The sequence below is a fragment of the Perognathus longimembris genome, chromosome 4 (genome assembly GCF_023159225.1).
Source record: "Perognathus longimembris pacificus isolate PPM17 chromosome 4, ASM2315922v1, whole genome shotgun sequence".
Taxonomy (NCBI): domain Eukaryota; kingdom Metazoa; phylum Chordata; class Mammalia; order Rodentia; family Heteromyidae; genus Perognathus; species Perognathus longimembris.
Genome location: NC_063164.1, coordinates 42,818,809 through 42,846,271, shown reverse-complemented (window position 1 = coordinate 42,846,271; position 27,463 = coordinate 42,818,809). Strand labels below are relative to the sequence as shown.

The following is a 27,463-nucleotide window of genomic DNA, read 5'->3' as shown; positions in this document are numbered from 1 at the left end:
AAAGCCCCAGAACCAAGAAAAAATAAAGTTCTCCAAAATGAAGAAGTATGATAATATGGTAATAATTTTTACATATCTTTAAATCTTGTGCATTTGTGGCCCTATAAAGAAGATAAGATCTTCATATCTGTTTCTGTATGCAGTCTACAGAGCAGGTAGTCTGGAAAAATGTCCTTATACACTTGGTTAAGAACAAGGGTGGGCTGGGGATACAGCTCAGTGGTGGACCACTTGCTTAGCATGTGTTCAGCTTTGATTTAAATCCTTGCCAATGAAAAACTAGACATTTAATAAAGAAACCTGATTCTTTAAAAACATGAATAAAAATGAGCATCTCGTTATTATCACAAAAATAGTTTGGGCTTTACAGATCTTGGAAAGAGATTGGGAAACCTCAAGAGCATTGGGTCATACTTCATGAAACACTGGTCATGCATACACTCCTTTGTTTTAATGATTATTTCAAATCTTCAAAGAAAATGATTTTTTTTACTTCTCAGATACATCTTCAAGACAGTGGCAAACTATGACCCATAGGAGGAGGTTTGCATTCACAAATATCTAATTGATAGAGAAAAATCCACTAGAAGGCTTAGTGTTGAAACTTTCGTAATACAGAAGATGGGAAAACCTTCAGGTATCTAGAGGTCCAACTATTGCATACAAGTTTATAAACAACAATTCTTTATGAAATTATGCCTTTCTCACTAGGAAGTCCTTTTCTTTCTCAATATATTTAGCAGCTCCTGTTGCTTAATTAATAGTGGGCAGCACCTTTTGCTGGCTCAGAGGCATTTTTTAAAATTGAACAAAAGCAATTATAGTAGCACCATAAAGAGAGGGCATAGTGACAATGTGCTTTCTACCATCAGCAGGAAGGCAATTGGCACTTTCAATGTTCAGTAATTTTTTTTAATTCTTTGACTAATTAACATTGCTAATTTTAAAAGGAGAACAAATTGAGATTAGCATTTTATGAGAATACTTTCACAAAGAATATAGTAATTCTTTGAAATAGGAATTCATCTCCATAATGGTTGTCTTTAAAAGAAAAATTCATTACAGAAAGAATTAAACAGTGATATTTAATGGCAGAATATTATTGATTACATTATTACACTGTAAAAATTTTTTATTAATGGAAAAATTCTTTTAAAGACCCCCTGCTAATGACAATAAACAGCAGATTTTGTGTCCACTTAATGCCAAGAGAAGTAATGTGAGATGTTGGCTGCTAGGGAAGACAAATGCAAAAGAAGCCATCATCAGGTCAGCCTTGTATCTAGACAGGAGCAGTGGTTCAGTGGTTCAGGGCAGGTTCAGTGTCTACCCCCTATCTGAAATCCTGTTCCCTCCATAAGGAACAGACAGCGCATCTTATTTATTTAGCAATTCCATGAAACCCTGAATGAGACTCTAAACATGATGGCCTACAATGGAATTGGAAGTTTTTTGTGTAATCTTATCTTTGATCATATCAATTTTGGCAATACCACATTCTGTTCTGCTTTGTGGTTTAAAATGTTGAAGAGAATAAAAAGAAAAAAACCTTCTCCTGAAAAATGACAGTTTTTAAAAAATCCCACTAGGGGTAAAATATATTCATTAAGAAGTATGTTAAACTTGAAAGTGGTTATATAATACCTGAATGAATACTGCTCTAAGATAGCCAAAGTAAACTTTTCTGATTAAAAAGAAGACAATTATGGATGCAACAAGATACGTTTGGGTTTGGTTTTAATATCCTACCTGCGTTTCTTTTTGTATTCTGGACACACAATAATGAAAGGCACAGGGCTGCTAAGGCAATCAGAAGTTGCTAAAGACAAATACTGGTGTTTCTCATCCAAAGTCTAGTGATTCCAAGAAACAAATTAGCAATAGGAGAATAACTGGACTTTAAAACTATTCAGATTTCACACTGATAACAAAGGAACAAGAATAGAGGTGACTTAAATATGTCCCAGTGTTTACAGACACAGAGGTTAAGAGAAAATTGAGGTTTCTCTTTATATCAGAAGGAAGAAAAACAAAGGTAAATTGAGCAAAGAAAATAATAGCTGGAAGCATAGCAATTATTATGGCAGGCACTATTATAAAGCACTTCATTTCTACAATACTCTGGTGTCTTTTATTATAAGGAGGTGTTAGTGGATTTCTCATCACATCCAAAGAAGGATCCATGGCCAATATATACATAAGAAAGGTTAGAAAAGATCATCCTTGAATTAAAACAAAGCACCAAGTATCAAAATGTATAGGATACTGCTAAAAGAATATATGGAAATGTATAGCTTTTGTGTGTGTGTGTGTGTGTGTGTGTGTGTGTGTGTGTGTGTGTGTGGTGTGTGTCCATGCTAGGGCTTGAATTCAGGGCTTGAGCATTGTTCTTGAGCATATTTGCTGAATGATAGCACTCTATTACTTGAGCCACAGCTTCACTTCTGGCTTGGGGGAGGGGGAGCTATTGGAAATAAGAGTCCCACAGTCTGTGGGACTGGCTGGCTTTGAACTGTGGTCCTCAGCTCTCTGCCTCAAATTGTTAGGATTACAGGCATGAGCCACAAACACCCTGTGGAAATTTATAGCTTTAAATGTATGTGGTAGGAAGAAAGAAAGCCATAAATATATCAATAATTTAAATAGTTATCTTAAGAAGTAAATCATTTCTACCCAATACAGACAAGGCCCTGTCTTATACCTGATCTTCTCTGGACAGTTCCATACTCTTAATTTCTTCAGTTGCTAAAAGATGGCTAAGCACATCTCCTCACAGAGATACAGTTAAGGCAAGTGCAGCATGAGGAAGGAAATGCAGACAGTCTACCGATGGGATGTCTACCAACAAACTGGATTAATTTTGCTTCTTCATTGAATTATTCCAGCTCATTATTGTCCACACATTCTACAGGTGGCAGAGTTCTTGTCTAGCAAGTGCAAGGCACTGAGCTTAACCCCAAAAAGAACTCCAGCCTTTAGATTCCAGGTTATTACAGTGCCTTGGGCACCAAGAAACAAGAACCATGCTTTGCATTCCCTTTTACATTTGGATTACAGTGTCTTTGAGCAAGTTACTGATGAATCTTCCTAGGTCTTTAGTTTTCTCTGGTTCCAAATTTTGAAATACTTTGAAGAATTTTTTTTAAATTTAGGAGCATCCATAATTTTCTCTAAGTCTCTTCTGTGTACTTCACCCTAAAATCAAGTCCCTGTATAGTGTTTACATTGCTCGCTTAACATTTACTTTCTGTGAATGTGTTCTTCCCTCATCTCCGCCATCCCAGACAACAACTGTAGGAACAAAGAGCTATTCTTTCCTCTTTGTACATAATAAATATTGATTTTTTCAATCAAATCTAGTGAATTTATTGTGTAGATGCCAAGTACTGTTCTAGTCATACATTGAAAAAAAGATTCTTGATCTCAAAGAACTCAGTATAATAGACCAACCAATGAAATGTAATTATAAGATGTTGTGATAAATGCAATAATAAAGAATAGAGTGATCAAATATACTTGGAAGGCTGCAGAAAGTATTTTCAAAGGAAATTGATCTTGGGAGGTAAGTGGTTCCCCAGATAGAACTAAAACAATGAAATGATCCCTTTATTACACCTTATCTCGTGTATACATGATGGAGCTGACGACTTTTGATTTATTGTACTGAAGCTGGCTCTGATTTAGTCCCCATAAGAGGACATCCTTGACACTAGTTATTTGAAGTAGAAATGTGTCTTCAAATATCTTTATCTTCCTCACTATGGACAATTTATTATGAAATCATCTATACTTTTCACTTTTTCTTACATTTAAAGAACTAGCAACTGCATGTACTCTAGATACACAGCACTTTTGATGTATGTATACATTCTATACTAATTGCTATAATTGAATTGATTTACATGTTTGTCAGAACTCATAATTACTGTCATGGCAAAAATAAGAACACAGGATATGTTTTTATCAAACTTCAAGTAGACAATGCAGTCTATGCTGCACATTATGCTGCACAGTCACATGCTGCACATTAAAATCCCAGAATATATTTATCTCATAAATGAAAGCTTGTTTTCTTCCATTTCACATACCAAAGCATTTTCTGCATCCCTTTACCCATGCTCCTGGAAATCACTGTTTTACTCTTCTATTACTGCAATATTTTAAGATTCTACAGGTGAGATCATACAGTCTTGGCCTTTTGTTGTCTGGAATCTTTTACTAAGAATAAGATCCTAAAGATTTATCTATGTTGTTTCAAATAGTGTTTTCCTGGTCCATTATATATGTACTACATTTTCTATTTGGATTGTTAAATGAGTACTTATGAATAAACATTCCTTTATTTCTTTACATCTGAACTAATGCCATCCAAACCACTGTCTACCATCTGGGCCATTTCAGTTATCTCTTACATCTACTCTTGATCTTTTTCAATATGTTCTTAAAATGTAGTTTAAAGTGTGGATTTAATAATAGTTGTGGCCTTTCTTTTTGTAGCAAAATAAATCATTACATGGACTATGGCAGTGTCAGAGACCAACCAGTATGAGGGCAGGGGCAAAAGGCTCTGCACAACTTGCAGTATGAGGCAGAAATCCATTTTGGCACAGACGGGAACCTGAATGGAATGAACAGTCCAGTATAAATTGTGGAATACTAAAAGCAATTGCATAGGGAATAGGCTAGCATCAGCGATGGGAAATTGATAACATAAGAGGAAAATGAACAAATGAAGATATGAAGGATAATGGGATTTTCATCATCAGGGAAAGGAAGAAAAGACAATAAATGCTAGTGTGTTGCATTGCATTGCAATTCCAAGTATTGCTACAAACTCTGTTACAAACATATACATACACAGAGGCATGAGTTGGTGGCTATGTATGTGTGTGTATGTTATATGCACATGTTCCTACCTTTGTCTACAGAGAAGCAACAGTATCTCAGTTGAATGGATCACACTCAGCACATTTTGCCACCAAAATACCATTCTTAAAATGAACCAAGATTATTGAGGTGTGACAATCCCAGCACTCTGGAGATGGGGGCAGGAAGATGTGGTAGGTTTAAGGTCAGCCTGGGATACCGAGTGAAAACTTTCTGAAATACAAGGGGGACAGGGTAAAAATGAAAAAAGGAGAGGAGTGTAGTGGGGAGGAGGAGAGAAGAGGAGGAAAGGTAGGGAAAGGGGGTGGGGAAGGAGGAGGAAGAAAAAGTTTTCTTCTTCTGCAGAAATGCCTGATACCAGGACTGAAGCAGAAAAAGTCCTTGAGAAACTTGGGATTTTGTGCACTCGAAAAAGTCTAAAAGAATGATGGAAGCATCTGGGACCAGAACTGAAGCTGCTGGAGAAGTCCCTGGGGTTGAGTAAGGAGAATAAATACAGTGCCCAGGGCAAGCGTCAGGCCCTTCATAAAGAGTTGTCCCATGATGGAAGAAACCAGTTAGAGTTCCGGGCCACCTCTTCAGATGGTCTCCCCAAAACCTCAACAAACTTTAAATTCCAGTTGTTCAAACAATCAATGGTCCAAGTCTAACAAGATTGACCACTATAGCAACTCACCTAGTCAAGCAAGCCAACAAAGAGTATTATTTGCTGGGAAATACTGCAGAAGAAAAAAGTTGTAGTTCAGCAGTGGTTAGAATACAGAGTCACTCGTGTAGCTGGACATTCCAATAAAGAAGATATCCACACTCTGTTGAAGGATCTTAATTCATATCTTGAAGATAAATTCTACAGTACAGAAAATAACTTTACCTTAGCAGATATCCTATTGTATTATGGGTTTCATCACTTTATAGTTGACCTGGCAGTTCAAGAAAAGGAGAAATATCTTAATCTGTCCTGCTGGTTTTGTCACATTCAGCATTACCCAGGCATCAGGCAACAGCTGTCTAGTGTTGTCTTCATCAAGAACAGACTGTAGGGCTGGGGATATAGCCTAGTGGCAAGAATGCCTGCCTCGGATACACGAGGCCCTAGGTTCGATTCCCCAGCACCACATATACAGAAAACGGACAGAAGCGGCGCTGTGGCTCAAGTGGCAGAGTGCTGGCCTTGAGCGGGAAGAAGCCAGGGACAGTTGTGCTCAGGCCCTGAGTCCAAGGCCCAGGACTGGCCAAAAAAAAAAAAAAAAAAAAAAAAAAAAGAACAGACTGTACACTAATTCCCACTAGAAGATACCCCTGATATGAAGAAGCCTACAGAAACACTGAAAATGTTTAATGGAAAATGTATTCTGGACCTCAGTGCTAACATAAATTGATGAGTAGTCATTGTTAAAGTTTGTTTGATTTTTAAAGTACAAATTGGTGTCTAAGTACTTTATTTCTCTAAAGTTTTGCATTTTATGTAGAAATTGAACTGCTATCAAAAAAGTTGAGATCAAGTTATAAATTACCTTGTTTTTGGTCTAGGATAGACCTATCAGAGGGTAACAATAACTCAACAATTATGTATGGATGATTATATAAGATGAGGTTAAGCTCATGAACTCCAAGAGAAGGAAACAGGAGGATTTTATTGTCTTTAGGTTTAATGCACTAGGTGAATTTCCTTTGGCGTATCCCATGTGGTTACTGTATATGATTTTGGTACACTGGATATTGTTATACATGCTTATGTCAACTAGGGAAGGGAAATAAAAATGAGGGTGTAACAGAAGTGACAAGAAGGGTACTCACTACCTTATTATGTAACTGTACCCCCTCTGTACATCGCCTTGTCAATAAAATTTAATTTTAAAAAAGCTCCACTAATGGAGTAATTTTAGTTGAACAAAAAATAATAAATTGCCTTGTTTTATAGATGAGATTTATTTTAATGATAGTTGCACATCAGTGACTTAATCTTAAAAATCGGTAGTCCTTTCAGTGGTTGAAATGTTTGGCTATTAACCTCTCTTTCGTATTTTAAAATTTATTTTCCTTTTGTGGATATCTACAGTAGTTTATTAGCCCCTCCAGTAACTTATGCCAAGAATACAGATCTATTTGTTTTCAAATGTTAATGTGAACTAGTAAATGTGATTGAAAAAGAAAAAAAACCCGAAAAAAAAAAGAAAAAAACATAATGGGTTTTTCAAAAGAACCCCGAAGCAACTTGACAAAATTCCTTTAAGTGGCGTCTAGACCCACCTAAGTGTCTCAGTGAGTAATAAACTTCTTGGTGAGGGTAAACGGGGTGTGGAGCCAGGATTTCCCCGTCACCCCCGGCAACGGGAGCAGGAAGGGGCGGGGCCACTCGTCCAGGCTTCCGCCCTCCCGCCGCGCCGGCTACTTCATGGCTGGGGCTGCACCGGGTTTCATAGGCGCCTACATCACCTACAGGTTGGAGCCGGACCTAGATCCGGACCCGGATCCGGACCTAGATCCGGAGCTGGCGCCCGCTCACGTAGCCACGTCCTCCTAACCACGCCACGATCCCCCACCCCGCCTCAGCGGCGGGTGTCCCAGGCCTGCAGCTTCCACGCCTTTCCCACAATGCCCCGCGCCCGACCTCGCCCCGCCCAGCTCGCCGCGGAGACCGGCGCGAGCGGCTACCGGAGCCGGCCGCAGTCCTCACTGCTGGTACAACCGGCCGTCCTCCCCGCCCCGAGTCCCGAGCTCGGCCACCCGGCGGCTGGAGACAGCGGCTGACTGCCTTCATTCCGTGCACACGGGCTGGGCACCTCTGGGCTGGGTCTGCCACCGGGGACTGGGGATGGGGAAGTAGCTGCCGGACCCCACACTGAGGTGGGCGCGGGCGAGGGCTGGGGCGGCCTGGGCCCTGCGGGAGGGGCGGGGGACACCGAGGCTCGGGCCCTCCCTGTGGAACCTCGCTCGGAGCCTTGCCTGCCTTCCCTCTTCGCCCACCTCCGGTCCTGGCACCCCCGCCTTGGACTCGGCATCCTCCCCCCGACACACCTCTGCCCGTCGGGGCTCTGCTGGAGCCTTAGTTTCTCAGACTCTCCTCTCGGTCAGTCCAACCTGACAGTAGGGGCACACACCTGTTTCCCCCGCCCTTCCCGCCCCCCCCCCGGGTCTCCTACCCTCTCCCTCTTCCCCCTCCTGGCTGAGAAGTACCCTGAGGCGAGGAACACTTTATCTCCGGGTGGTGGTTGAGATTTGTTCTTTTTTCTTCCCATCCATTCTTGCTTCCTAACTTCCCCCCCTCCCTTCCCCGTCTATCTCCCCTCCCCTTTCTCTCCTCCCCAGGCCGCTTCTCTTTCCTCTTTTCTCTCTTCCCTTTCCCTCCCCCCATCCCTCCACATCCCCCCCCCTTGGGGATTCTCAATCTAAACCTGGATATTCTTCCTCAGGGTATTTTAGAGGTATATTTTTGTGGGATGAGGATCGTTCACATTTGATAAAGAGACAATTCTAATTACTAATCACTTGGGTTTATGAAAGGAAATTGAAGATGATAGGAAAGTTAAATTTTCATGAAGCTATTATAGGACCATTAACTGCGAAGTGACTATCCGTCAGAGATGAGCATGTCTGCTTCCCTTGTCCTTTCCTGTTGTCATATTTTTATTTATAACATACACTTGTATCCGCAAACTTACACTAACTTGCCATTGTCCCTTTTTTATTTGTAAAGTAACCTATTAAAACACTGTAAATACTTAGAAAACGGTGTAATGTTGTAAAAATCCATGTAAGCCATCTATTGTGTCCTATCATTCTCAGACATTTTAAAGGTGGCATGCATAGTACAAACTCCTTGGAAGAATGTGTTTCCTACAGTTGCTATCTGATCTATCTAGCTAAATACCACCCCTACATTTCCTTTAATGCTTGAATGATTTCACAAATCTGATTTTGTTATGGCTGTTCAGTTTGCAATGTATTTTAACTGCCTGGTTTGCTTTCTTTAGATAAATGGTTCCGGAATCATTTCGGGATGCTCGATTCACCCTTGAAGTAATGTGGACAGAAGTTCTCAAAGTTTCAAATTATATCAGCTGTACCCTGAAGTGTATACTAAAGTTCGCTTAAATTGGAACTTTAAAAAAAAAAAAGAGAATGGGAGTCTGGTTAAATAAAGATGACTACATCAGAAACTTAAAAGGGATTAGTTTCTGTCTTCTGATAGTGTATATGGCCGTTTTAGTAGGTACTGATCAGGATTTTTACAGTTTACTTGGAGTGTCCAAAACTGCAAGCAGTAGAGAAATAAGACAAGCTTTTAAAAAATTAGCATTAAAGCTACATCCTGATAAAAACCCGGTGAGTGAAATTTTATTTGTAACAGCATGTCTTTTAGTATGTTTTGATGTGTATTTTAAATTGTTTTTATATATATTTAAAGGGCTTAAGATCAGTTACCTGTAAAAATTGTAATTCAGGGAACAGAGAGGTAAATCAGTGGTATAGACATCTTGCCTAGAATATTCAGGGACCTGGCTTCCATTTCTAGCACCACACACAAAAAAAGTTTTTTTAAAAAAAATGCAATTTGTATGCTAAAAGTAGATGCAACGGAATGTTCTCGTCTTCAATAGGGCAAAAATTTGGTCAGAGCAAATGTGCAGTTCCCTCCTAATTTGTAAACTTAGTTTCCAGCAGATGTGTTAAAAGATATTAATCTACACCCCATGCTGTCTATTAAGTAAATGAAGCATTATTTATAGTAAAGAAGGTTAAGATCTAGTCTTCTAAAGAATTGTCAGAAAAAAAAGTTTTCTTTAGAACTCATAAGGTATATTTTGCTAGGAAATAACAGCATGCTTTAAATTTTTTTGTTTTCTGTGCACATGGCACAGAGCAGTTAGTTTTAGGAATTAAAACATGAGAATAGTTAAAAAATTAAGAGCAAATGGTAGCCCTTTTGTATTACTTAATAACAAAATTGAGAGCAGCCAAATATACCTTCAGTTATAAGTATTTCATTTGTATCTAATTATAATTATATATTTTATATATTTATATAATATATATTTATATATAAATATATAATATATAATTGTATATAATTATATTTGTATCTAATTATAGTCTTTAAAATTTAAATTACTTTTAATTTTTATAATTTAACTAAATGAGATTTAAACTCTAGTTATAAGTGAGGACAAGGACATGTAATTTTCTTTCTAAGCAGGATTTTTAGGTTTGATAACATCTTATTTTGATTGTCTTTCCCAGAGATCTATATTTTTTTTCTTTCTTCAAAGTTTTACTTTAAAATTTCAGAACACAACTTATAACTTTACATATAAAAACTGGTAGACTATCTTAATTTAAATGAAAGCATCCTTCAGAAACCTTCTGCAAAACTGAATCAAAAGAAAAAAATATTTCCAGTCTAGTTTTGAATAGCTTCTGTGATCAATTGGAACACATATTTTAGCTAGTGCCTTGATTTAGATTGAAATAGAAAAATAACCTACAAACATTTGCTATCATTTTGAAGGTAAGTAGCATTATTGGTAATTGTGTGTGTGTGTGCGCGCGTGCTCGTGCGCGTGTGCCACTTTGGCGCTCTTAGCATTTTTGTTCAGGGCAGGTATGCTGCCATTTTAGCCACATCTTCATTTCTGTTTTGGTGGGGCTAAGTGAAAAGCATATTTACCGGCTAGTTGGAGTTAAGAGTTTCATGGACTGTTCTGCCTGGGCTAACTTCAAACCCTATTCACACATCTTAACCTTCTGAGTAGCTAGGAATAACAGTACCATTCTTTTTAAATTAAGGGCTTTGAAGTTTTCTCAGCTGTATTAGAAGCAGATTTTTAGTCTATATCCATTATTAACATGTTTTAGCCTACTTTATGTAGTAAGAAGAAATTGTATTACCATATCTGTTAACCTTTTGGACAGTTTTTATTTCTATTACTTCCTTTTTTGGCAAGAAGGTAGCTTCTTAGATAATACTTCCCTATCCCATCCTGTGATAACTTACATTGTCCCCTCCCTTTTATGTTGGTATCTAGTTTCTTACAAATCTCTGGGTTAATTATATCTATTTATTCTAAAGAGACATGGATGATATATCTGAAATAAGCTCTACTATGTCTGATACTTTTAACAGAATAACCCAAATGCACATGGCGATTTTTTAAAAATAAATAGAGCATATGAAGTACTTAAAGATGAAGATCTACGGAAAAAGTATGACAAATATGGAGAGAAAGGACTCGAAGATAATCAGGGAGGACAGTATGAAAGCTGGAACTATTATCGTTATGATTTTGGTAAGTTGTAATATTTATGAGGTTTTTTTTGAGTTGAAAAATCATTTTATCTTACTAATTTTTGGTATTTTACTTGGCATCTTGATTAGCACTTTGTAACTCTAGTGAGATTCAAAAGGAAAGTCTGTATAGAAATTATCTGTACAGATAGGAAAATATATTCATCAAATTATATTTAATGCTTGTAAAATAAGAATTCCTGTGTATTTAATAAGGAATTGCATTTGAAAATATTAAATATTGAAACCATTATGATTTGTAAGCCACATAATTTATGACAAAGACTAAACTCTTAAGTTCAACAGTGGTTTCTTCCATAGAAATGCCTCCCTTGTGTTGTAGACCCTTATTGATAATTTAAGATGTTGACAGGAATAGGAAAGGCCATGAGCAAAGAAGTTACTGAAACTAAGGGAGAGGAAAAGTAAATAAAGGTATCAAGGCAGCAGGGTGTGTTCAAATAACCAAGGTTTCTGATCATCATTACTTTACCTCATATGTGGTCTAAGAATTGAAGTATGCTTTTATATGAATCACTTATTTCTGGAGACTTTGCTTGTTGAAACTGATTTTCTTTGCAAAATAGTAGTTTCAAATATATTCCCACAGTCTGCTAGCCTGTATCAGGTATTGGCAAACTGAATTTCACTGGCCAAATCTGACTCACCACCTGTTTTTCTCATTTGTTACATACTGCTGATTATTTTTTTCCATGTTGAAGGAAATATGGAGCATTTGTGACAAAAATATACCCCATACAAATTCCAAGGTATTTACTAGTGCCTTCTACCAAAAACATTGGCTGCCCTTTAACCTGTATTCATTGTCAATATTATTTGGATATTTTCTATATTCCTGAGAAATTTTCTTACACTGATTTAAAATTATGTTAGATAAAATTTGAAGGGGAGGGGCTGGGAATATGGCCTAGTGGTAAAAGTGCTCGCCTAGTATACATGAGGCCCTGGGTTCAATTCCTTAGCACCACATAGAAAAAGCCAGAAGTGGCGCTGTGTCTCAAATGGTAGAGTGCTAGCCTTGAGCAAAAAGAAGCCAGAGACAGTGCTCAAGCCCTGAGTTCAAGCCCCAGGACTGGCAAAAATAAGTAATGAAAATTTTTGTTTGCTTTTTTTTGTTGGTTGTGAGTCTTGAACTCAGAGTATGGGTGCTGTCTCTAGGGCTCTATGTGCTCAAGGATAGAACCATACCAGTTGAGTGACAGCACCACTTCCAGTTTTTGAGTGGTTAATGAGAGGTAAGAGTTACAGAGGGACTTTTCTGCCTGGACTGGCTTCAAACCACTATCCTAAGATCTCAGCCTCCTGAGTAGCTAAGATTATAGGTGTGAGCCCCAGGTGCCCAGCTAAAATTTGTATTTTTGACTAAATGTTTCTCTCTACCTCTGCAAATTTTGTAATGATAAGGTGTTTTAGCAAAGGAAAATATTTTAAAGTGCTAATACTAATTAGACTCCCTGTAATCTGAAATTTTAATGAGTCTGTAGTCTAACAATCATGTATTGTTGTTCTAAGTGTGGGTACTTTACCATGTCATCATCAGATTTAAGTTAATGAAGAGTTTCAAAAGGGTCATACTATTTTTTTTCAATTTCTGCTCTCTCTCTCTCTCTCTCTATATATATATATGTATATATATATATATATATTTTTTTTTTTTTTTTTTAGCCAGTCCTGGACCTTGGACTCAGGGCCTGAGCACTATCCCTGGCTTCTTTTTGCTCAAGGCTAGTACTCTGCCACTTGAGCCACAGCGCCACTTCTGGCCGTTTTCTATAGATGTGGTGCTGGGGAATTGAACCCAGGGCTTCATGTTTACAAGGCAAGCACTCTTGCCACTACGCCATATTCCCAGCCCTCTCTATAATTATTTTAAAATAAAAATGAAAATTTATTTTAAAATAAAACTTAAGATTTTCTGTAATTATGAGAAGCTACCTCTCCCACACAGACTTCTGGTATAGATCATGTCAAGAAACTAGTGTCTTTGAGTTGCTCTTTAAATGTGTCACCAGTAGTGTTATTTACTTTAGATTTTTCTTTTAGTTTGTTGCATATTGAAAGTGAGGTGTAGTATAATAATCTGATTTTTGATGATTTGAAAGAAGAGGAGTAGGGGGCTGGGAATATAGCTGAGTGGTAGAGTTCTTTTTTTTGCCATTGCTTTTATTTTTTATTTTATGTATATATATTTTTATTATCAAACTGAATTACAGAGAGGTTACAGTTTCAAACATTAGGCATTGGATACATTTCTTGTACAGTTTGTTACCTCATCCCTCATTCCCCCTCCCCCCTCCCCTTTCCCTTCCCCCCCCATGAGTTGTTCAGTTCATTTACACCAAACAGTTTTGCAAGTATTGCTTTTGTACTTGTTTGTCTTTTTTTACCCTGTGTCTCTTGATTTTGGTATTCACTTTCTGAGTTCTTGCCTAGAAAAAGCCAGAGGTGGCTCAAGTGGTAGAGTGCTAGCCTTGAGCAAAAAGAAGCCAGGGTCTGTGCAGAGAGAGAGAGAGAGAGAGAGAGAGAGAGAGAGAGAGAGAGAGACAGAGACAGAGAGACAGAGAGACAGAGAGAGACAGAGAGAGACACCCTGGGTTCAATTCCCCAGCACCACATATATAGAAAAGGCCAGAAGTGGTGCTGTAGCTCAAGTGGCAGAGTGCTAGCCTTGAGCAAAAAGAACCTAGAGACAGTGCTCAGAGTTCAAGCCCCAGGCCTGGCAAAAAAAAAAAGAAGAAAGAAGAAAGAAAGAAGAGGAATAGGAAGTGGTGCTGTGACTCAGAGTGGTAGAGCACTGGCCTGAGTGAAAGAGCTTAAATGTAGCTCCCAGACCCAGAGTTCAAGCTTCAGGACTGAGAAAGGAAGGGAGGGTAGGGGCGGGGAAGGGAGGGGAGGGGATAATTATGTAGTAATATGTTTTTATGTGGTAACTTATTTTTATATACTTTTTAAATTAGGTATTTATGATGATGATCCTGAAATCATAACACTGGAAAGAAGAGAATTTGGTAAGTTTGTGGGCATATGATTTTCTAAAACAAATAGAAGTCTAGTCTCTTACCTAAAAAACTCTTAGGTCTATAGGTATAAACAAGGTAGAAGTTGTTTAGATTTTTGAATGGGAATACAGTATAGACTGTATTTTAAAGCAGTGTTGCTAGAAGAATGTGGAAAAAACTCTAATTTAATTTCTACAGCAGAACGCATAAATATATATCAAATAAGAGAAATAAAAATAGAACTGAGATGTGACTCAAGTGGCAAAGTGTCAGTCCTAGGGAAAAAAAAAAAGCATTAGACTCTGAGTTCAAGTTCCAGTGTAGGTACACACACACGTACACAAGAGAAGTAAATATATAGCTTCATATAGTTTAGATCAAGTTTGGGTGTCAAATCAGCTTGCCTCCAAACTTGTAAAAGACTTGCCATTTCAAAACGTTTTTATTCCAATGCTTTTGATAAGTATAAAGTTTAATTATATGTGATTTATGTGAAATGCATATAAGAATACAGTTCTACAGGGAGCTGGTAGCTCATGTCTGTAATCATAGTTACTCAGGTGGCTGATATCTGAAGATTGCAATTTGAAGCCAGCCCAGGCAGGAAAGGTATTTAGACTCTTACTTCCAATTAATCACCAAAAAAGCCAGAGGCGGAGGTATGGCACATGGGGTAGAGTGCTAGCCCTGAGCAAAAAAAGCTCAAGGACAGCACCAGGCCCAGGATTCGAGCCTTAGTACTAACAACATTTTTTTTTTCTTTTCAAGAACTTTTATTTGATCTAGGATTTAATGATTAAAGGCCAGGTGAACTGAACACATTTGATAACAGTTTAAACTAGAATTAAGTTTTAATGTTCTATGGAGATTGGAAATTACCATTCATTTTTTGGGAGCAGTAACTAGAAAACAGCTTTAGATATAATGAAGATACAAAGGATAAAAGACAAACCAATGCAACAGCAATACTTACAAAACTATATGCTGTAAACCAGCTGTACAACTCATGGAGGGCACAGAAGATAAGAGAAAAATAAGGAAAGAGGTACAAGTTGGATAAGAAATGTACTCACTGCCTTATGTATGAAACTGTAACTCCTTTAACAATAAATTAATTAATTAACAAAAAAGGAAGAAATTGCTAGTGGACACAACATAGAAATGTTCTAATATAAGATGTTATCAGAAATACACCAATATAAATTTACAAATACATTAATAATGAAAGGACTAAAAAATATTTTATCCTGATGTGAGACTAGGGAAAAGAATGTGGCAATGGCTTTATTGAGTGGATAAAGTACATTTCTGAGCAAAGTAACAACTTTTTTTTAAAGAATACAGTTCAGTTCCACTGCCTTCTATTTTTCTTTCTTTTTTGTTTTTGGCACTTTAGAAAATTTTAATACTGGATTAAATTCTTATATGATAAAAATAGATTTAATTATTAGAAATGAATAAAAATATGTATACTTTATAAAGAAAATGGTAAAATTTGATTCTCTGTCATTATAGGCATAAAAAGCCAATTCAGATGTTGTGCTTTGGACCTTTAAGAGGACTGGTCACATTTTAGATCATTTTTATATACAGAACCCTTCCGTAGATGTTTTTATCCTCTATCCCAATAAGATAGTCAAAATCTCTGCTCAGCTTTTTGCTTTCATCTGTCTCTTCTCCAAAGTGCAAACATTGGCTCTTTAATTCTACCTTTTTCCCCCCACAATGCTTTACTGGTAACTCTCTGATCCTTTTTCAACAAAGATTGATATTCTGTCTAGTTTTCCAGTTGTTCATAGTGAGAGAATTAATCCAAACTACACAATTCAGTTCTATAAGTAAAGGAACCCCATGATGTTCAACTTGAGTGTCAAAAAGAAAATGTAGTTAATACACTTTTCTTACAAGTGCATGTGAAATATCCTAATTGATCCTTTGCATCAGACATGAGCATATTATCTTTTTACAGTATTATGTCGGGCATTATAATCAAGTTTTATATACTGTTTACAGAAGCAGAGAACATCCCACATACATACTTGTTATTCTGAATAATGCTACATAATACAAGCTTTCTTAGAAAGAGAAACTTCTAAAAACAGGAATTCAGAGCATTTCTGCCTTTTATATTTTTTTGTTAGGAGAATCTATATAGCTATTAATAGACAGTTGTAGTTGTATATAGTAAAGACAAAAGCACGTTTTAAAATATTCTCATCTATTCTGGGTCACTGAGTAATGAAAAAGCATTGTATTGTGCTATGGTGAAACACTTATAGCCAGGCACAGTGGCCCAAACCTATTGTCCGAGCTACTTGAAAGCTGAAGATCAAGGTGTCATGGCTTGCAGCCAGCATAAAAGTTTACCAGAATGCATATAACTCAATGGGCAGTTGCAGTGGTATGTACCTGTCATCCTCAGTAACCCAGAAAAGCACAAATAAGAGAATCACAGCCCAGACATTCAACTAGACCCCACCTTGAAAAATAACCAGTGTAAAGAAGGAGACACACACACACACACACACACACACACACACACACACCTTTTAGCCCAATATTGTGACTGTCAGCTACTTAGAGGCTAAAGCTAAAGGATTATGACTTTGAGTCCAATCTGCTTAGGATAACCAAATGTTGTCCTTAAATTAAATAAATAAAATGAAAATACTTTTAGCCTTAATTACTCAGCAGTCAGAACTGAGCAGTTAAGTTAGAAATGCTCTGTTAGAAGTACCAAGATTAGTAGCTGTGTTATAAGTATATCAAGTTTATACATTTTCATAATGAGGTTTTGTATCAATTGCAATTTCGATCTCTTATATCTCACTTTTAAGACTTATGAACAGAAATACTTTGTGTGCTTTTTATATGTAAAAAATCATTATTTTTCATAATAAGATAACCTCTTCTAATAAAATTTTCATTCTTTTAAGATTTTTACCTAAGTTATTACTATTGGTAGTCTACTCTAACATAGCACTTATTTTGACTATGTAGATCAAGTAGTCTATTTGTCAGACTTTAACCACCTGTAAAAAACAATTGATAAAATTGATAAATTATGTATTTTGCCTTTTTCAAATTGTTTTCTTTATATATGTTTTGGCATTGAACATTAGGCAACCAGTGAGTCCTGCTTTTTTCCAATTAACCTGAACATTTGCACACATTTAGCACAGTGTGCATGTCTTAATGATTATTATCATGTATGAAATTCTTGTTTTTAAGTTATAGTAACTGATTTTGATATATAATTATATAAAAACTTAATTGCCTTCACCGTGTTATCAGGAATATCAGAGCATATCCTTATTTAGAATTTTATGGTTAATCATATTAACTGTATCATGCCATTTTACAGATTACAAAATATACTGCTGGTCAGACATATGTTGTGTTCATATGTGCTATTCCAGCAAATATATCAATGTACTAGAAATGATGAAATCTTTGGTATTTGTTAAGCAACATGATTTTCCAAGTAAATATCTTATTTGGGACATCCCTCATATTCCCTCTTTTAGATCTTTATGGATTTGAGGTAGCTATGAGAATTGACCAGATTTAACCTATGTGTCCACAGCCCAGAGTGCATCCTTCCTAGTTACTTTTATAGTCTTCCTTATTCCTCCTATCCACACACAAGTCTTATATGAACATTGGCTGTTAGTTCTTTCTGCTTCTTACCATATATATCTTGTAGTTCAAGGCTACTTCTTATTCAACTATGGACTTAAGAGAGTTTTTAAATTTTTATGTTGGCTTGATATTTGAAATGCTTTCATTTGAAAAGGAAACAATTTCACCGACAGTGATAAAGATTTTTGCAACTATCTATTTTATTCTGATATCTCCAAAACGGTTTTTAACTGAAATGTGCACTGTTTAGTAAACATGATTTTTGTAATTTTAGATGCTGCTGTTAATTCTGGAGAACTGTGGTTTGTAAACTTTTACTCCCCAGGATGTTCACATTGCCATGATTTAGCTCCTACTGTACGTATTTTTTTTTACATCCTGGTTATTAAAGTTTTGTTTCTAAATGAACTGAACTGTTATCTATGCATTTTTTTCCTCTTTTAAAAAATATGTTGGTTGGGCTGGGGATATGGCCGAGTGGCAAGAGTGCCTGCCTCATATACATTAGGCCCTGGGTTCGATTCCCCAGCACCACATATACAGAAAATGGCCAGAAGTGGCGCTGTGGCTCAAGTGGCAGAGTGCTAGCCTTGAGCAAAAAAGAAGCCAGGGACAGTGCTCAGGCCCTGAGTCCAAGCCCCAGGACTGGCCAAAAAAAAAAAAAAAAGTTGGCATTGTTTTAATGGTTCTATCAAGTAATTGAGTACTTTCACATATATATGGTTTCATTTGATAAAGTTTTCTTCTTTAAAATTACATAACTTCAAGTGTTTTCAAGAGAAGTAAATTGACTTTATCAGAAAAGTACTTTCTTTTTCTCATAGTGGAGAGACTTTGCTAAAGAAGTGGATGGATTACTTCGAATTGGAGCTGTTAACTGTGGAGATGATAGAATGCTTTGCCGAATGAAAGGAGTCAACAGTTATCCCAGCCTCTTCATTTTTAGGTCTGGAATGGTAAGGGATAAGTTAACATTTTGTACATTTGCCTAACTCTATGAAAGCAACTGAAATACTAGAGGAAGTGCAATATATGAATTGTTACAATGTATTGGTTTTTAAACTTAACTTTAGATAGTAAAATCTAGTAATAATCATTTTGGATTATTTATGAATACCTTTAGATTATATTCCTTTTACTTTACTGTATTTCACAATTAAATATTTACTAATTTCAATTTCTTAATTTATTCAGAATACATATTTTGCTTTGTACTTCATATAGATTTTGTATATTATCTCAGTGAACATAAAAGCTCTACCAGCTTTTTTTCCCCAATTTCCAAAGATGAAGCTGCAACTAAAATGATATTAAATGCATTAATATCTTTTATAGCATCTGTACGTTCCCGATTGTGTTTGGAAATTTAATGTACTATTGAGAGACAGCTTTCTTCACTGTTCAGGATAATGTAAAGTCAACATATTTGGTATTGTTTAATGAGCTTGTAAATGAAAAATAAAATGCTTTTTTTTAAAAAAAAAATCAATAGGCTGCAGTGAAATACCATGGAGACAGATCAAAGGAAAGTTTAGTGAGCTTTGCCATGAAGCATGTTAGAAGCACAGTGACAGAACTATCAACAGGTAATTTTATTTTCTTAATTTGCTTTGACCTTCAAAAATATTTTGAATCAGTATTTTGAATTTTACAATGGCAACATTAACAATTGGTTCACAACATTGGAATTTTAATGTATTTTTCCTGCTACATATTAAAGGAGAATGTATCATAACTGATTTCTTCTTCTAAATATTGGGTATTCCAGCAAACTGTATTTGTGTAGAGTGTAAAGCAGTTAAGGTGGTAGAAATGGATATGAAATTGGACTGGGTGAAAATACAACTAAATGTTCAAGCTTTTTTTTTTCTTTCATAAATACAGGTAGCAAATACATGCTTGTCCAGTTTAATTTTAAAGTTCAAACACATTTCTAAATTTAGACCTTTAACTCACTAAGAGATTTTTAGGCTGGGTGTTTATTAATCAAATCCCTGAAGTAGTCAGTATTCCTGGCTAAGTGACTATTCATTCGTTGAGCACTGGTTATGTGTGAGAAACTTCAAGAGCTGCAGCAGCAATAAGGCATATAAACCCTGCTATCACCAACTCAGTATTTCAGTGAGGAAGATACCAACAACCCATTAAAATGCAATGTAATGGCTAATACCATAAAGGTAAGCTTAGAGAAGCATAAAGGATAAGAAAGCATAATCCTACTCAAGTGAGCAAAAGGGAAAGTTAGAAAATACTTATACAAAAGGTCATTCACAATATCTTTTTCTAAAAGGAAGTCTTTAAGGAGTACTATATATTTTAGAATTGCTTAACATGTCATGAAGAGGTGACTGTGGGTTGGGTTGTATAGGGAGAAATAAGGCTGACTAAATTGGTACACAAAAGCCAGATCATATGGAGCCTTAACTTGCCAGTTTTACATTTTCTTCATAATGAAATAATGAATATACATTTTATGTCATACAAAGCCAATGAAGGAATTTAATGTTGCTCAAGAAATTTCTTTAGAAAGGTAACTTGTAAAATAGAGGATAGATAAGAAAAGGGTAAAATTAAAGAGGAAAAAAATGGTATTTGGAAAATTGCTTCCTATTATTGAGTAATGGTAATCTTACCTATTTGCTTTCCTTTGTTTTAAGGAAATTTTGTTAACTCCATACAAACTGCTTTTGCTGCTGGCATTGGCTGGCTGATCACTTTTTGTTCCAAAGGAGGAGGTAAAGTTATCATTTTGTTTTTAGAATAAAATGCTATAATATTTTAATTTTAGGTTAAATGTATTATTATTGGAGGCTTTCAGTCAATAATTAACTAATTAAAATTACTATTTATACTCAGATTTACATTTTTAATGAACATACACACCCTATTGTCAGTAAATAATTATTTTCAGTAAATAATTAAAACTACTATTTATACTCAGATTTGCATTTTTTATGAAAACATACACCTTATTGTCATTTTATACTTCAGAGGTTATCAAAATTATTACTTTATGAATATATATCATATATTAACCATGTGTTAGGTTTGCCTTACAAGTATTTGATCTTCATTGTACCCATGATAATTTGTGCCTTAGTTAGCCACAGATACATGTGACAGCTTACAGAAGTAATTAGTTATCAAATATGGTCTTTCCCAAACAATGGTTTTTGAAATTGTAGGCTTTGCTTAATATGCATATTAAAACTTTGCCTTCTAAAATTATTAATGTCAAGATGAAACTTCTTGCTTCTAGGATCTTTCCTTTCATAAACTAAGTTGAAAATTTAGTATTAAACTATAATGAAAGTTGTATTTAATAAGATAAATTACAATGTATCCCAATATGAAAAACTACCCTAATTTCTTAATACTTTCTCATGTAATCCCACACATTTGACTTCCAGTCTGCACTACTTCATTAAGAAGGTATTATCACTAGTTCTTGACTTGTCACTCATCTCATCCTGTAAGACCTGTGTTAATGGTTTTGAGTAAAATCAGCCTTAACTGAAGTCTTTTACCAAAGAGTTTTGTTTTATTCTGGCCCAATTACCAGATTTCAGTCCATCCTCACATGATCAAAACTTTCATTAAACGTTCTTACATTTTTTTCTTTTCTTTCCAATTATGGGTCTTGAACTCCGGGCCTGAGTGCTCTCCCAGAGCTCTTTAGCTCAAGGCTAGTGCTCTACCACTTTGAGCCACAGTACCACTTCCAGCTTTTTGGTGGTATTAAGAGACTCAAAAAGGCAAACGACTACAAAACCAATACTTGTAAAACCATTTGGTGTAAACCAACTGAACAACTCATGGGAGGGGAGGGGGAGGGGGAGGGGGGAGGGAGGAATGATGGAAGAGGTAAAAAACAGTACAAGAAATGTACCCAAGGCCTAATGTATGAAACTGTAACCTCTCTGTACATCACTTTGACAATAAATAAGAAAAAAAAATTTAAAAAAAAAAGTCTCATGGACTTACCTGCCTACACTGGCTTAGAACCACAATCCTCAAATCTCAGCCTCCTGAGTAGGGAATATTACAGGTATTAGCCTCCCTTTCTCAGTGAGATTTTTTTTTCTTATAGTTAGAAATCTTCTTACCATGTGACTTCTGTGTGGCTAGAAATCATGTGAAATTAGAGGAAGGAAGTAAAAGAATCTGAAAGTGAGAAAGAGAAAGAGAATATGAAAGTATCAGTGAGACTTTAGTCTCCATATCTGTCTATTAAAGGTTTCAATATTACCAGTATATAGCTCAGTTATTTGCCTTAAAATCCACATGGTACTTTGGGAGAAAGTCATGAGAACATAGGCTTAATAAATCTAAAATAGGCTCATAAAATTATCTTTCTCCCTCAGATTGTTTGACTTCACAGACACGACTCAGGCTTAGTGGCATGTTGGTAAGCATCTATCACTTTTACAAAACTAGCACCATTTAAAGAAGCACATTTAGAAATTGCCTCCAGATTTTTTAATAGTTTTTTAAGCAACCTAGGCTTTCTTTTTTTGATACACATTTATAGCTATAAGTTTATTTCTAAATAGCTTTGTTCAGTAAATTCTGACATGTCTCTTTCATTACAGTTCTATTGTTGGTTTATTATGAACTCGCTAGTATTTTTTTTTTTTTTTTTTTTTTTTTTTTTTTTTGCCAGTTCTGGGCCTTGGACTCAGGGCCTAAGCGCTGTCCCTGGCTTCTTCCTGCTCAAGGCTAGCACTCTGCCACTTGAGCCACAGCGCCGCTTCTGGCAGTTTTCTGTATATGTGGTGCTGGGGAATCGAACCTAGGGCCTCGGGTATACCGAGGCAGGCACTCTTGCCACTAGGCTATATCCCCAGCCCCTCGCTAGTATTTTTTGACATTTATAAACTATATCTTTGTTCTTCTGTTTTTATATTTGTTATTTACTTTGTTCATGTCATATTATGGTCAGTGAATATGGTCTGTATGATGTTTTCTTTGATGTTATTGAAGTTTCCATTGTGCTATTCAAGTTTATCATAAATTGGGAAAGTGCTACATGAGCCTCAAAACTAGTAAGTTTCTATGTATGTTAAGTCTGCTTTTATATCTATTTATATACATATATATAAAGTTAGACTATATACAGTCTGCATCATTTATTTTTATCCCATTGATCTATAATTTCTGAATCATTTAAAAATCTCCAACTGCAGTCTTTGCTTTTATTTCTATTATTTACTTGCATATATAATCACATATCACTTAATGATGGCGATATAGCTAAGAAACATTTCATTAGGCAAACCATTATTGTGTGAGCATCATAGAATATATAAACACAAAATTAGGTGGATATGATCTGCTTTCCACCTACCCTGATGGTATAGACTAATGCTCCTAGAGTACACTGTATTACTATTCTGACAATTGCAGACAATTGTAATACAGAACTATCTGTGTACTAAGCAGGGAAAAATGTACTTATGTAAGTATGTTATAAAAAAACAAAAGTGTAGAGTTTCATAGGGCATTTACTGTGAATGGAACTTAAAGCACTAGAAGTTACTCTTGATGTGTCAGTCAATTAATGATAAGTGAATTTGAAGGTCTAGGACATAAGTGAGCACTATAGTAGACTATAAACATATGACACTTAGGCTATACCAAATTTATGAAAACAACCTTAGCTTACCACAAGTTTTAAATATTTTTGTTAAAACTAAAACACCATCTTTTTATTTAACATTTGTTTTGTTTCATTGATTCATTCACTATTTCCTTCCTTCTACTTTCTTAGAGTTTAATTTGCTCTTTTAAAATTGTTGAGATGGATGTTTAGGCCATTAATAGTTACCTCTTTAAGATGTGAATTTAGACTACAAGTTAATAATTACACATAGCACATACTTGATATGTATACTTTGAATGATCAATTTGGAATGTTCTCTAACCGTTCTTTGGAGGTTTTCTTTTAAACTAAATTATTTTATTTAGTAGTAGATGTTCCCAAACATGGAGGGGATTTTTATAACTAGCCCAAATTAATAGCACAGGGATTTTATTGTAATTATTCCATAGATTACTACAATTAACTTTGAACAAGTTTAACCCTAAAGTGAATTTTTCTTAAGTTGTTTTGTATTCTTTTGTTAATTACGAACAATTATCTTAATTTCATCATGTGGAGAGTTTCAGTTTTCAAGAGTTTCAGTTTAAGATTATTGAGCCTTGCTTCATGGCCCACTGTGGTACATTTTTTAAAAATAAATATTAGTACGCATTTTTAAAAAATTCTATAGTTCATAGTTCTTTAAAATCTGTTGGGTTAAGTGGGTTCTGTTCAAATCTAGATCTTAATGTTATGCCTTTAATCAGTAACTGAGAGAGGTATCTTAATATCGCCCACTGTTATTGTGAATATTTCTGTTCCTGCCTTTAGTTCTGTCAACTTTTTCTCTACATATTGTGAGCCTCTGTCATTATATGGAGACTAGTTTAAAATTATCTTCTCAAGTCTTTGTTGATATGAACTATGGCAACTCCAACTTTTCTTCCATTAATGTTGGCATTATATAACTTTTCCTACTTTCTTTTCTTTCTTTCTTTTTTTTTTTTTTTTTTTTTTAGACAGGTCTTGCTAAGTAGCCCAGTCTTTCTTAGAACTCATGACCCTTGTAAGCACTGGGATTACTGACAGTACACCTCAGTACCTTGTGTCTTTCTTTACTGTCAATTTTTCTGTCCCTTATACTTGAGGTGTATTATGTAGTCAGAATATAGTTAGGCTCTTATCTAGTTACATTCTTTATTCTTAGTCCATTTAATATTATTCCTGGTATATTTACCACCTCATAAACATATGCATTTCCCGTATGCTAACCTATGTTATGAAACCTTTTCTTTTTTGTCTTCTTTTGGATTAATCAAGTAGGCTTCTAATTTCCACTTTTCCACTGTCCCTCTAGTAGCTTCTTAACTGCTCGTTTTTTGGCCTTTCTTTCAGTGGACACAACATGCCTTCCTGATTTGTCTATCTCCTAGACAAAGCAAGAGGCCTAGGCATTACTCTTCCAGAATGTATGCTTTCATATACTTTAATCCCATATGGAGTATATTTTTCCCTTTTTAAAAATTATGTGTTAATGAACAGTAAGTACATTCGTTGTTGCAGTTCTGGGGATTGATCGAAATCTTACATAGGTGATATCCCCATCTTAAGTGAGCACATCTTAAGTATAACTTAACTTTTCTATTCATGCTTCCATGTAGTATCACCTAGATATTTATCCTTGCAGCTTTCAAAGTATTTGTCTCATTTTCTGAAGTTCTGTTAAGATTCATTTAGGTGCAGATTACTTTTGTATTCTGCCTTGAGGTTCATTGGACTTCTTTTTTTTTTGGCCAGTCCTGGGCCTTGGACTCAGGGCCTGAGCACAACTGTCCCTGGCTTCTTCCCGCTCAAGGCTAGCACTCTGCCACTTGAGCCACAGCGCCGCTTCTGGCCGTTTTCTGTATATGTGGTGCTGGGGAATCGAACCTAGGGCCTCGTGTATCCGAGGCAGGCACTCTTGCCACTAGGCTATATCCCCAGCCCCTCATTGGACTTCTTGAATCTATAGGTTAATATCTTTCATGGTTTGAGACACTTCCTAGTTGTTATTTTAGTTGTTGATTTTTTCCACACTTTCTCTTTTGTCTTTCTTGAGTCCCAGTTAAATATATGTTCCTCCTTTGTGTGTTTTTTACCAACCTTCCTAATCCAGAAATTTTTTTCAATAACTTGGAAGTTCTGGGACATGTTCTTTCCTTTTCTGTTGGTTCACTTAGATAGCGTTTTAAAATGTAACTTAGGCTGATCTTGAACTTTCTGTATGGCTCAGACTAACCTTGAACTCTTCATCCTTCTGCCTCAGCCTCCTGGAAATATATTTTTCATTTAGAATTTTAGAGTTCATTAAAGGACCTCAGCCACCACTAGGTGAAAACTGACCAGGTACTAGTCTTAAATGTGCATTGTAGACACACATAGAATATCTGATAAGCTGTATAATACATATTGAAAATACAGTCATAGTGATAAATCATGCACAGGTTGATTTTTTTTTTTTTTTTTTTTGGCCAGTCCTGGGCCTTGGACTCAGGGCCTGAGCACTGTCCCTGGCTTCTTCCCGCTCAAGGCTAGCACTCTGCCACTTGAGCCACAGCACCGCTTCTGGCCATTTTCTGTATATGTGGTGCTGGGGAATCGAACCTAGGGCCTCGTGTATCCGAGGCAGGCACTCTTGCCACTAGGCTATATCCCCAGCCCCTACACAGGTTGATTTTTTAACCTAAGATTGTTGAACCACCTTCTATAAGAAATTGTAAGTTCTAGTAGACTGATAGAAAAATATATTTAAAATAGATGTGTATTATTGAGGGAATACTACATTTTGTTTCAAATAATAATTGAGTATGTTTAAGAAGTTTAGGTTTTCAGCTATGTACAGGTGAATCTCTTTGACTTTTTTTCTTTCATTTACCACATGTTTTTGTTTCTTTCTATTTTAGGATGGTCTAGTTAATGTAGGATGGATGGACTGTGCAACCCAGGACAACCTTTGTAAAAGTTTAGATATTACAGCAAGTACTACTGCATATTTTCCTCCTGGAGCCACTTTAAATAACAAGGAAAACAATAGCATTTTGGTACGAATAAGTTTAAAGAAATTTCTTTACATTACAAATGTGTACATGCTCATACTTGCAAAATATTTTGTACACAGTGGGAAACAAATCCATTTATATCATTTGGTTACAGAACATTTCATTACTTATCACTAGTATATAATTCTTAGTTTTTTTTATGTATACTTTAGTTTTTGAAAGTCTGAAAGATTATTTTAAACATCATATTTAAAGCAAATACGCTTTTTTGCGGTTTTAAACCACAAAGGTTATTAGGAAGGCATTTTTGGCTAAATGAAAACATTTATATCATGAATCTTCATTTAAATGGTTATTTTCCAGTATTTAAAAGACAGATAAGTAGATTCATAAGTAGAGTAAGTATGTGAAATTTCTCAGCACTCTGTAAATTTTTGATGTAAACCCAATTTGGAAATACAAGATTCTTCTCTCTACATTTATGAATGAATGAACTGAAACTAAAGGTAGGTAGCTGTCAAGGTGATAAGGTGAATAATAATATGCTTGGACAGACCCTTTAGGAATCTCAAAAGAGTAAAAGACTCGGGGGGGCAGGGGAGAATTCCTTAGTTTCTTGTGGTTTAATTTTTTTAGATGTTAATACATAATCATTTAAGAAATTCATGTACAGCACAATATTATAGTAAAAAAAAGTTTTGTAAGTCTAAATTCTTGTGAACAACCACCATGAAATCTTGATTAAATACTTTTTCAAGAAACCTACAGATGACTTTCAATTTTAACTTCACATTACATATGTAGACACAGCTCACACCTGTGTCTTCTACTCTAGAAGTATGATATGCCCAAATACACACACACACATATACATATAATACTTTCTGTTCAACCTCTCTAAGATACTAGTATTTCAAATCCAAATGTCTATTAACTATATTGCTAATGTCCCCATATAACTACTTTGCTTATAGTTTCAGTATCTCAATGGATCAAAATACTATCTTCT

At 35.7% G+C, this 27,463-nt stretch overlaps 1 protein-coding gene across 1 annotated transcript in view; it reads left to right on the top strand.

The window, feature by feature from the left end:
• Positions 1-7,507: 7,507 nt before the first annotated feature.
• The window catches only part of Dnajc10 (DnaJ heat shock protein family (Hsp40) member C10), a 46,172-nt gene continuing 26,216 nt past the window's right edge, over positions 7,508-27,463 (top strand). Inside the window, exons 1-10 of the mRNA XM_048345136.1 lie at positions 7,508-7,734; positions 8,862-9,213; positions 11,012-11,174; positions 14,152-14,202; positions 18,110-18,192; positions 18,660-18,791; positions 19,328-19,421; positions 20,493-20,570; positions 22,200-22,243; positions 26,359-26,496. Coding sequence (XP_048201093.1) covers positions 9,010-9,213; positions 11,012-11,174; positions 14,152-14,202; positions 18,110-18,192; positions 18,660-18,791; positions 19,328-19,421; positions 20,493-20,570; positions 22,200-22,243; positions 26,359-26,496 — 987 coding nt within the window. The 5' untranslated portion in view covers positions 7,508-7,734; positions 8,862-9,009. The remainder of the gene's footprint in view (positions 7,735-8,861; positions 9,214-11,011; positions 11,175-14,151; positions 14,203-18,109; positions 18,193-18,659; positions 18,792-19,327; positions 19,422-20,492; positions 20,571-22,199; positions 22,244-26,358; positions 26,497-27,463) is intronic.